At 21.9% G+C, this 13,520-nt stretch overlaps 1 protein-coding gene across 6 annotated transcripts in view; it reads right to left on the reverse strand.

Annotated features, from left to right (window-relative positions):
* The window catches only part of LOC145246736 (sialin-like), a 254,509-nt gene that overhangs the window by 113,859 nt on the left and 127,130 nt on the right, over positions 1 to 13,520 (reverse strand). For all 6 annotated transcript variants that reach the window (XR_013863157.1, XR_013863158.1, XM_080108493.1 and 3 more), the window contains exon 2: positions 2,389 to 2,569. Coding sequence is in view for 4 of the 6 variants with exons in the window: in XM_080108493.1 (XP_079964619.1) it covers positions 2,389 to 2,548 (160 nt within the window). In the remaining 2 variants the exon portion in view is untranslated. The remainder of the gene's footprint in view (positions 1 to 2,388; positions 2,570 to 13,520) is intronic.

The following is a 13,520-nucleotide window of genomic DNA, read 5'->3' on the forward strand; positions in this document are numbered from 1 at the left end:
AGAGAGAGAGAGAGAGAGAGAGAGAGAGAGAGGGGGATAAGAATAATCGATTTCCCTCAAATAGTGAAAACGGAAAGTAGATTTTTCATGTTACAAGTAATGTATGAAATATTAAGAAACAGTGGAAGATAAAACTTCCCGTCCTCCCCTCTGTGAAGATACTTAACTAGAAATACTAGAAATTGCTTGTTGACTATCTTTTTCACCAAACCCTTTTTTCATTCCTATATATATATATATATATATATATATATATATATATATATATATATATATATATATATATATGCACTAGCAAGGAGACCCGACATTGCCCGGGATTAAATGATGATGAACGAATATTTCACACTCCTATATTTTCATTGTCATCAAAATCCGTAAAATCGCTCTGGAGGAAGTTTCACATGCCTCCCTGCAGTAACTTAGTTCAAAATATATGTTATTCTACATTGCACTCTAGAGAACCTACTGTTTCTTTTATAAAATTATTTTGTATAAACTTCTTTCCAGTTAACGAAAAAAAAAAAAAAACATTAAGAAATTTACGTGCGGGAGTTAAACCTAAAGACCCTCTCATGCAAAAAAAAAAAAAAAACAAAAACAAAAAAACAAAAAAAACCCACGTAATTTTGATTGTTTTGTAGAAATAAAATTGTTCTTTTTATTTCTGCCTGTTTTAAGGTCTTACTCAGAACCTCTGTTTAAAGGATCCTTTGTAATTTAATTAATGTTGCATCCTAAAAACGGAGAAGCTGCACTTACAGATGTCTTGCAGTTGCTTAAAATTATTCTAGGATATATAATGATATGAGTTTGACACTTGGGTAACATTGGAGAACATAACTGACATACGATAATTTCGGCCGATGTAATCTCTCTGAGTCTCTGAGTGTCTGTGACCGTGACTGTGTTTCTCTCTAACTTCGAACCCTCTCGCAATATATCGAGAATCTCCTAGTACAGTAATACGGACGCGCACACATATTCCTTATATACAAATATATATATATATATATATATATATATATATATATATATATATATACGTGTGTGTATGTGTGTGTGTGCGTGTGTATTTATGTTTACATAAACATTGATATCGCTACACGATTGGGACAATGTTTCGGTCAATTAGTTATTCATAACTAAAGATCCCATCAAGCGATGTTGCTTTTAAGAAAGTCAAGTTCTTAATAAAATGGAGAAAAAAATGAATTTCACAAAAATTGCAATTTGAAAATGTCACGTGATTTCATAATAACGGGAATTTGGACAGAATTTCAAACAGAACGCTTTATTTACTTCACGGGAGCAGCATACTCTCGTTCCGTCAGCCATGACTAGATAGAGGTCCTAAGTAATGCGCAATTGTATTTTTTTTTTTACTACGAATAATAATAAAAATATTTTTAAAAATACAATTGCTAATTACTTAGGACCTTTATTATTATGGCTGACAGAACTAGACCATACTATTTCCGTAAAGTAAATAAAAGGTTCCGTTCCAAATTCCGTCCAAATTCCAGAGTTCAACAAGATACATCTGAAGAAGGTCGGAGGTTACATCGCCCGAAACGTTATGAAAACAACACTCAAGATAAGAACAGTAGTCCGATAAATCCAAATAATACGAATAACCAATCCTAATCTAAAAAATTTAGAAACATACGATAATTGTTTGAAATTATTCGATAAAAATATTTTGAGCATTTAACTTTCTTTGTTTTTCATTTTTTGAAGAGCTTAATTCGAAAAAAGTGGAGACAATTACGAATTTTTTTTTTGCTTCTTTGCAGATAAACTGTTCAATGTTTATATTTATTTCAAATTTTGAATTTATTATAAAACTGTTAAAAATAACATTTTTCCCATTTGCGACTGTTTGAAATTATTCATAAATCTTCATTTATCTGTAAACTGTTTGTTGTTTTAATTGATTTTGAAAACTTTATCCCCCACCTCAAAACAAGTGTTCGTTAAAAATCATTGAATTCAAAATAAATATTCCGGTAATTAATGTTTCCTGTTATGTTACTGTATTAATGTATTTGTTTTGATTTTTGAAAATTTTCACACAAGTTCTGTAAATTAGGTGATTGTCTCCACTTGCCCAAATCGAACTCTTCAAAAAAAAAAAAAAAAAAAAAAAAAAAAAATGAAGACCAAAAGATGGCTAAAAATGCAGCCATGCTACATTTTATAGCAAAATTCCAAATGACAGAAGAAAATGCGATTGCCATATCAAGATGTTTCAACGCATGTAAAAATAATACAAAAATAAATGAGAAACATTTCCTTAATTCTTTGTTTGAAACTTGTTGAATGGTTATCTAACTTTTAAAAGGTTTTATAATGTTTAGTAAAAGAAACAAAAAGAGATATCCCTACCATCATTGTCGGGGATAACCATATTTGTTAACTCCTCGATATCATCGTGTGCTATTTTCGTATTTTGCGGTTGAGAATCCTGTAGCGTAGGTGCAGCTTCTTCGGTAGTGGCCGTCACCGTTTGCAATGGGACGTCCGTATCCGTTGGACTTTGATCCATTTTAAATTCTTGTATTTAAATCTAAAAAACAAAGCAAATGTATTAAATAAAATGAATGGCTAAAACAAGACTGATCATCATCGTATCATATGAATCTGAAAATTTTTATTGCTTGGCATTGGTTTGCCTGTTTATTTCGAGTCAGAATTCTTTCTAGAAAGACGTCAAATACTTACAGGAGGAACCACATGAAGGTTGCCAACATCCTTAATGGAAGTGATTTTTTGGGAAATCGAAACCAAAACATATAGCCCTCCAGCCTTATCCGTTAACGTATGACATAAATTCATAAGCATACAAAAACTGCAAAAAATAACGTTGTTTAACCTATAACTTTTAATTAGCGCATACGCAGAGAAAACAGGTATAGTCGATTTACACCATGCCAAGGTCAATATTCAATGTGGATACCTTAGCAGCTATTTTACTGGCTAAACCCCAAATCAAAAGTGTACTAAGAGTTCAAATACCCTCTATATCAAATTTTACCTCTGTAGACCAAATATTCAGGGAGGAGTTTGGTAGAGACTTTTCGCACACACCGACAAGATCAAATCATTATATATATATATATATATATATATATATATATATATATATATATATATATATATATATATATGTGTGTGTGTGTGTGTGTGTGAACGTTTTAATTTTAAATTCTACACAATTATGCAGAATGTAGAAATGATGGATAAATAAAGTTCCACGTAATAGTGAAATAAAACGAATCATAAAAAAAGACATAAAATAAATAAGTATTTAATAAGGTTTGTTTTTAAAAGAAATGTACAAATTAGTTAGCCTTCATGTAGTCGTTCGCATTCCAATAACTGAATATATTAAAAAGTTCGTTTTGATATTTTTAAACAGAAAGTTATTCTTTTAATATCAATATCAGAGTGGGAAAAATATTCAACTTATATAAGTTGAATATTATTATGGCAACACTTCAAAGGCCATAAACAACCAAATTCTCTGATTCTCTCTCCTTTTATTTTGAGCACGTGGTACAATGGGGAAAGTCATGGCTGGTTAATTTTTAAGCATCTAAAACCAAACGTCTATTTTTCCATCATCAACGCTCTGATCCCCGTCTGGCATCAATTGAAATTAATGACTCTCGTCTTGGGGAGGCTCCATGTTTTGTACAAACTTTTGGGTCTGACCTTTACTCCTGATCTGAGATGGAACACGTACATCAAATCCGTTGCTAAGGTTGCTTGAAAAATGGTGGGATCGTTCTACCACTCCAGTAGATTCACTGCTGATGCTATTCTCTATCTGGATAAGAGAAGCCGGTTATCTTGCCTTGACAGAGTTCAAAATAGACTTCGTAGCCTAGTGAGTGATACCCTTTTATTTCCCTGCAACCTCTTTCCCACAGAAGAGACGTTGTGGGCCTGTCTCTGCTTTATCGTTATTTTCTGTCTGAGCTCCAATGTCTGCCCCGACTTTCACGAAAAACACTCGTCTAGCATAAACCACTATCAATAATTTCCCCCACTCTTTATCTGTGCCAAAACCTACATGCAAATCCCATGAAAAAAAGCTTTTTTCTTAGAATTGCGCGCCTGTGGAACTCTGTTCCGTTTTCCTGCTTTAAAACTGACTCCAATATGGTCGTCTTCAAATCCAAGGTGAAGTTCTTGATCAGCCGTCCCCTTTAAGTAATCCAATTTACCAAATTTCCACTACTAACGATTACTACGACATTGTCCCATTGACTAGCGTACATTCATTAACCCTTATCCTCGAATGGCCTCCGGGCTTTGATAAGTAGTGACTTCTTTGTAATATATAGTCTTTTTATTATACAAACATTATTGGTTACATACGTGTAGGCATGTTTCAGTATACTCCCAATTCAAAGATACCACTTAATCAGACCCCCCCTCCCACAAAAAAAAAAACAAAACAAAAAAAACGAGCGATATTGAAACGAGACTCAAGATTACATTCGTTTTTTTATAAAATAGATTCGGGTGCGGTTTACGCTCTAGAAGAAATTGGTGTGTATACTTTGTGGAATTGAGCACTAGGGGTTTTGGAGGGAGATGTGATGAAGGAAAGGAGTGGGGGTGGATGAAGAAAGGGGAAGTATGATCTCGTGTGGTTAAGCTGTCGCAGCTGTTTCTTCAAAATCCTTAATGCTCACATCCACAAAGTATACACCCCTAGTTTCTTCCAGAGCATAAACCACACCCGGATCTCTATATAAATTCGTATTCCTGTTTGTTTATTTGTTCACAATTTGATTAATATATAGAAAATGTGTCTTACTTTAATCTTTCAGTTATTTCTATATAGTATGATTCTTGCAAAAGTATACAATTAAGAGATCACCTCATTTGCATAAGGCATTAAGAAAAATCGATTTTATGAAATAGCGGTATTTTAGTTAATGTTTTTATCGAGAGGATTGTTTTAAGTATTCTATTTAAAATAGATATTTAATAAACTTTAAACAACAATTATATTGATAATATATTTAATTTAATTTATTTGGAATTATAATTTCCAACAGCAACTTAAAAAAAAAACTTTTAGAGTTATTTGCCCCTAGATGCTATGCATAAAAACAAACGTTCGCCAAATAAAATCATTTGATGATTTCATTAAGTTTCTAGCTGGAAAAATAAGTCCGTGTAGATAGGAAAATGTTTGGCTTTTGTTTTTTTAATATTAAAACAAAACAAAAACAGCAACAACAAAAACACTTAAGAAAAAACTGAAAAGATTTCATTTGTTTGTTTTATTTTATTCCTTAAACGGCTATACAGAAATCGGTATTTTTTTTGGTGGGGGGTGGGTGGCGGTAATTACATTGGAAACATAAAATAACGATAACTTTAATTATTTTTTATGAGACCATTCTTTATTTTCACCTAACAATTTAATAAACAAAACAAACCCCAAAATATGACAAATCCATTTTTAGGGAGGGGGGCATTACATTAGAAACAGAAAACAAAAAGCAAATCGAATAGCACCCCCCCCTAAAAAAAGCAAATCGAAAATTTCCTTTATTTACAAAAAAAAGGGGTAGTAAAAAGTGTCCTTACAAAAAATAAAGTAAATGTATAGTTTAGCGGCGTAAATTATTTGACAGACAAAAAAAAAAAAAAATTATAAAATCTATTTATTTTTATATAAAACATTAGACCTGAAATACATCCCCAAATTCATTTTAATGTTTTTTTCATCATTTTTTATTAAACTAAATGTGCACGCCTTACACGTTTAAAATTTGGCCTTTTCTTTTTTAGGTTTGGCAAGTTTGGCCTTTTTGCGCTCTTTTATTACAAAAAAATATGGCGGCTAAAAACAGTTCATGAAAAAACTTAAAAAGGCCAATCTGCCAAACCTTACAAAGGTCAAATTTTAAAAGCGGCCTCGAATAAGAAATATAAAATAATAAAAATGAAAATTTTTTTCTGGTTTTATTTCAGCCTTTGGGTCCAACAATATCTTTTATATAAAAATAAATAGTTCTTATAATATTTTGTCTGGCAAATTTACGCCGCTAAACTACACATTTACCTAAATAAAAAAATAAACGCACGCATTAATGTTTATAAACGTTATTTTTCTTAGGTTCACAAAATCGTAAGTTTTCTTAGGACAGTGATCCCTCCTACCAGAATATCTGGTGGAGAGGGTATCAGATACTTCTTTTACATGTTTTTATCCGATCTTTTATTTTTGAAATTGTTGTTACCCACGATAAAAATGATTTATATAGCAAGCGTGTTTCAAACGGAACTTCATGTCAACCCAGACAACGCCGGATACCCATGCTAGTATCTTATAAAAAACAAATGTAATCTTGACTCTCGTTTCAATATCACCCCTTATTTGGCCTGATGAAATGGTATCTTTGAATAGGGATTTCACTGAAACATGTATGCACATATGTAACTAATAATATTTGTATAATAAACAGACTATATACAACCTCTGTCCTACATTGAACACTCTTTAATAATCACGCGTTCTATTTGATCTACATTTAGGAAACCAATCTATACAACCATTATATATCGCAATGTTACACAAGATGTGAGGAATGATGAAATATTGAGTAGCTAAATTTCAAATTATACTGTAGAAGTTGTAGCCTACAGATGGTAGATAGTTTTGGAAGTAATCTAAAGTACAAATTATATTATTATACTATGCTTTTAAAATTATATTATTATACTATCTTTTTAAAAATTATATTACACTATTATCTTTGTAAAATTATATTATTATGCTATTTTAAGATTAAATATATTAATATATTTTAAGGATTATATTATACTATCTTTGTAAAATTATGTTATACTATCTTAAAATCATTATTATACTGTCTTTTTAAAATTCTATTATAATGCTATCGTTTTAAAGTTATATTATTATACTATAGTTTTAAAATTCTATTATTAACTATTGTCTTAAAATTATATTATACTATTGTCTTAAAATTATATTATACTATTGTCTTAAAATTATATTATACTATTGTCTTAAAATTATATTATACTATTGTCTTAAAATTATATTATACTATTGTCTTAAAATTATATTATACTATTGTCTTAAAATTATATTATACTATTGTCTTAAAATTATATTATACTATTGTCTTAAAATTATATTATACTATTGTCTTAAAATTATATTATACTATTGTCTTAAAATTATATTATACTATTGTCTTAAAATTATATTATACTATTGTCTTAAAATTATATTATACTATTGTCTTAAAATTATATTATACTATTGTCTTAAAATTATATTATACTATTGTCTTAAAATTATATTATTAACTATTGTCTTAAAATTATATTATACTATTGTCTTAAAATTATATTATACTATTGTCTTAAAATTATATTATACTATTGTCTTAAAATTATATTATTAACTATTGTCTTAAAATTATATTATACTATTGTCTTAAAATTATATTATTAACTATTGTCTTAAAATTATATTATACTATTGTCTTAAAATTATATTATACTATTGTCTTAAAATTATATTATACTGATGTCTTAAAATTATATTATACTATTGTCTTAAAATTATATTATTAACTATTGTCTTAAAATTATATTATACTATTGTCTTAAAATTATATTATACTATTGTCTTAAAATTATATTATACTATTGTCTTAAAATTATATTATACTATTGTCTTAAAATTATATTATACTATTGTCTTAAAATTATATTATACTATTGTCTTAAAATTATATTATACTATTGTCTTAAAATTATATTATACTATTGTCTTAAAATTATATTATACTATTGTCTTAAAATTATATTATACTATTGTCTTAAAATTATATTATACTATTGTCTTAAAATTATATTATACTATTGTCTTAAAATTATATTATACTATTGTCTTAAAATTATATTATACTATTGTCTTAAAATTATATTATACTATTGTCTTAAAATTATATTATACTGATGTCTTAAAATTATATTATACTATTGTCTTAAAATTATATTATTAACTATTGTCTTAAAATTATATTATACTATTGTCTTAAAATTATATTATACTATTGTCTTAAAATTATATTATACTATTGTCTTAAAATTATATTATTAACTATTGTCTTAAAATTATATTATACTATTGTCTTAAAATTATATTATTAACTATTGTCTTAAAATTATATTATACTATTGTCTTAAAATTATATTATACTATTGTCTTAAAATTATATTATACTATTGTCTTAAAATTATATTATACTATTGTCTTAAAATTATATTATTAACTATTGTCTTAAAATTATATTATACTATTGTCTTAAAATTATATTATACTATTGTCTTAAAATTATATTATACTATTGTCTTAAAATTATATTATACTATTGTCTTAAAATTATATTATACTATTGTCTTAAAATTATATTATACTATTGTCTTAAAATTATATTATACTATTGTCTTAAAATTATATTATACTATTGTCTTAAAATTATATTATACTATTGTCTTAAAATTATATTATACTATTGTCTTAAAATTATATTATACTATTGTCTTAAAATTATATTATACTATTGTCTTAAAATTATATTATACTATTGTCTTAAAATTATATTATACTATTGTCTTAAAATTATATTATTAACTATTGTCTTAAAATTATATTATACTATTGTCTTAAAATTATATTATACTATTGTCTTAAAATTATATTATACTATTGTCTTAAAATTATATTATTAACTATTGTCTTAAAATTATATTATACTATTGTCTTAAAATTATATTATTAACTATTGTCTTAAAATTATATTATACTATTGTCTTAAAATTATATTATTAACTATTGTCTTAAAATTATATTATACTATTGTCTTAAAATTATATTATACTATTGTCTTAAAATTATATTATACTATTGTCTTAAAATTATATTATACTATTGTCTTAAAATTATATTATTAACTATTGTCTTAAAATTATATTATACTATTGTCTTAAAATTATATTATACTATTGTCTTAAAATTATATTATACTATTGTCTTAAAATTATATTATACTATTGTCTTAAAATTATATTATACTATTGTCTTAAAATTATATTATACTATTGTCTTAAAATTATATTATACTATTGTCTTAAAATTATATTATTAACTATTGTCTTAAAATTATATTATACTATTGTCTTAAAATTATATTATACTATTGTCTTAAAATTATATTATACTATTGTCTTAAAATTATATTATTAACTATTGTCTTAAAATTATATTATACTATTGTCTTAAAATTATATTATACTATTGTCTTAAAATTATATTATTAACTATTGTCTTAAAATTATATTATACTATTGTCTTAAAATTATATTATACTATTGTCTTAAAATTATATTATTAACTATTGTCTTAAAATTATATTATACTATTGTCTTAAAATTATATTATTAACTATTGTCTTAAAATTATATTATACTATTGTCTTAAAATTATATTATACTATTGTCTTAAAATTATATTATTAACTATTGTCTTAAAATTATATTATACTATTGTCTTAAAATTATATTATACTATTGTCTTAAAATTATATTATACTATTGTCTTAAAATTATATTATTAACTATTGTCTTAAAATTATATTACACTATTGTCTTAAAATTATATTATACTATTGTCTTAAAATTATATTATACTATTGTCTTAAAATTATATTATTAACTATTGTCTTAAAATTATATTATACTATTGTCTTAAAATTATATTATACTATTGTCTTAAAATTATATTATACTATTGTCTTAAAATTATATTATACTATTGTCTTAAAATTATATTATTAACTATTGTCTTAAAATTATATTATACTATTGTCTTAAAATTATATTATACTATTGTCTTAAAATTATATTATACTATTGTCTTAAAATTATATTATACTATTGTCTTAAAATTATATTATACTATTGTCTTAAAATTATATTATACTATTGTCTTAAAATTATATTATACTATTGTCTTAAAATTATATTATACTATTGTCTTAAAATTATATTATACTATTGTCTTAAAATTATATTATTAACTATTGTCTTAAAATTATATTATACTATTGTCTTAAAATTATATTATACTATTGTCTTAAAATTATATTATACTATTGTCTTAAAATAATATTATACTATTGTCTTAAAATTATATTATACTATTGTCTTAAAATTATATTATACTATTGTCTTAAAATTATATTATACTATTGTCTTAAAATTATATTATACTACTGTCTTAAAATTATATTATACTATTGTCTTAAAATTATATTATACTATTGTCTTAAAATTATATTATACTATTGTCTTAAAATTATATTATACTATTGTCTTAAAATTATATTATACTATTGTCTTAAAATTATATTATACTATTGTCTTAAAATTATATTATACTATTGTCTTAAAATTATATTATTAACTATTGTCTTAAAATTATATTATACTATTGTCTTAAAATTATATTATACTATTGTCTTAAAATTATATTATTAACTATTGTCTTAAAATTATATTATACTATTGTCTTAAAATTATATTATACTATTGTCTTAAAATTATATTATTAACTATTGTCTTAAAATTATATTATACTATTGTCTTAAAATTATATTATTAACTATTGTCTTAAAATTATATTATACTATTGTCTTAAAATTATATTATACTATTGTCTTAAAATTATATTATTAACTATTGTCTTAAAATTATATTATACTATTGTCTTAAAATTATATTATACTATTGTCTTAAAATTATATTATACTATTGTCTTAAAATTATATTATTAACTATTGTCTTAAAATTATATTATACTATTGTCTTAAAATTATATTATACTATTGTCTTAAAATTATATTATACTATTGTCTTAAAATTATATTATTAACTATTGTCTTAAAATTATATTATACTATTGTCTTAAAATTATATTATTAACTATTGTCTTAAAATTATATTATACTATTGTCTTAAAATTATATTATACTATTGTCTTAAAATTATATTATTAACTATTGTCTTAAAATTATATTATACTATTGTCTTAAAATTATATTATACTATTGTCTTAAAATTATATTATACTATTGTCTTAAAATTATATTATACTATTGTCTTAAAATTATATTATACTATTGTCTTAAAATTATATTATACTATTGTCTTAAAATTATATTATACTATTGTCTTAAAATTATATTATACTATTGTCTTAAAATTATATTATTAACTATTGTCTTAAAATTATATTATACTATTGTCTTAAAATTATATTATACTATTGTCTTAAAATTATATTATACTATTGTCTTAAAATTATATTATACTATTGTCTTAAAATTATATTATACTATTGTCTTAAAATTATATTATACTATTGTCTTAAAATTATATTATTAACTATTGTCTTAAAATGATATTATACTATTGTCTTAAAATTATATTATTAACTATTGTCTTAAAATTATATTATACTATTGTCTTAAAATTATATTATACTATTGTCTTAAAATTATATTATTAACTATTGTCTTAAAATTATATTATACTATTGTCTTAAAATTATATTATACTATTGTCTTAAAATTATATTATACTATTGTCTTAAAATTATATTATTAACTATTGTCTTAAAATTATATTATTAACTATTGTCTTAAAATTATATTATTAACTATTGTCTTAAAATTATATTATTAACTATTGTCTTAAAATTATATTATACTATTGTCTTAAAATTATATTATACTATTGTCTTAAAATTATATTATACTATTGTCTTAAAATTATATTATTAACTATTGTCTTAAAATTATATTATTAACTATTGTCTTAAAATTATATTATTAACTATTGTCTTAAAATTATATTATACTATTGTCTTAAAATTATATTATACTATTGTCTTAAAATTATATTATACTATTGTCTTAAAATTATATTATTAACTATTGTCTTAAAATTATATTATTAACTATTGTCTTAAAATTATATTATTAACTATTGTCTTAAAATTATATTATACTATTGTCTTAAAATTATATTATACTATTGTCTTAAAATTATATTATACTATTGTCTTAAAATTATATTATTAACTATTGTCTTAAAATTATATTATTAACTATTGTCTTAAAATTATATTATTAACTATTGTCTTAAAATTATATTATACTATTGTCTTAAAATTATATTATACTATTGTCTTAAAATTATATTATACTATTGTCTTAAAATTATATTATTAACTATTGTCTTAAAATTATATTATTAACTATTGTCTTAAAATTATATTATTAACTATTGTCTTAAAATTATATTATTAACTATTGTCTTAAAATTATATTATACTATTGTCTTAAAATTATATTATACTATTGTCTTAAAATTATATTATACTATTGTCTTAAAATTATATTATTAACTATTGTCTTAAAATTATATTATTAACTATTGTCTTAAAATTATATTATTAACTATTGTCTTAAAATTATATTATTAACTATTGTCTTAAAATTATATTATTAACTATTGTCTTAAAATTATATTATTAACTATTGTCTTAAAATTATATTATTAACTATTGTCTTAAAATTATATTATACTATTGTCTTAAAATTATATTATACTATTGTCTTAAAATTATATTATACTATTGTCTTAAAATTATATTATTAACTATTGTCTTAAAATTATATTATTAACTATTGTCTTAAAATTATATTATTAACTATTGTCTTAAAATTATATTATACTATTGTCTTAAAATTATATTATACTATTGTCTTAAAATTATATTATACTATTGTCTTAAAATTATATTATTAACTATTGTCTTAAAATTATATTATTAACTATTGTCTTAAAATTATATTATTAACTATTGTCTTAAAATTATATTATACTATTGTCTTAAAATTATATTATACTATTGTCTTAAAATTATATTATTAACTATTGTCTTAAAATTATATTATTAACTATTGTCTTAAAATTATATTATTAACTATTGTCTTAAAATTATATTATACTATTGTCTTAAAATTATATTATACTATTGTCTTAAAATTATATTATACTATTGTCTTAAAATTATATTATTAACTATTGTCTTAAAATTATATTATTAACTATTGTCTTAAAATTATATTATTAACTATTGTCTTAAAATTATATTATACTATTGTCTTAAAATTATATTATACTATTGTCTTAAAATTATATTATACTATTGTCTTAAAATTATATTATTAACTATTGTCTTAAAATTATATTATTAACTATTGTCTTAAAATTATATTATTAACTATTGTCTTAAAATTATATTATACTATTGTCTTAAAATTATATTATACTATTGTCTTAAAATTATATTATACTATTGTCTTAAAATTATATTATTAACTATT

This window comes from Euprymna scolopes, chromosome 24 (assembly GCF_053919585.1).
Source record: "Euprymna scolopes isolate OS-2025 chromosome 24, ASM5391958v1, whole genome shotgun sequence".
Classification (NCBI taxonomy): domain Eukaryota; kingdom Metazoa; phylum Mollusca; class Cephalopoda; order Sepiida; family Sepiolidae; genus Euprymna; species Euprymna scolopes.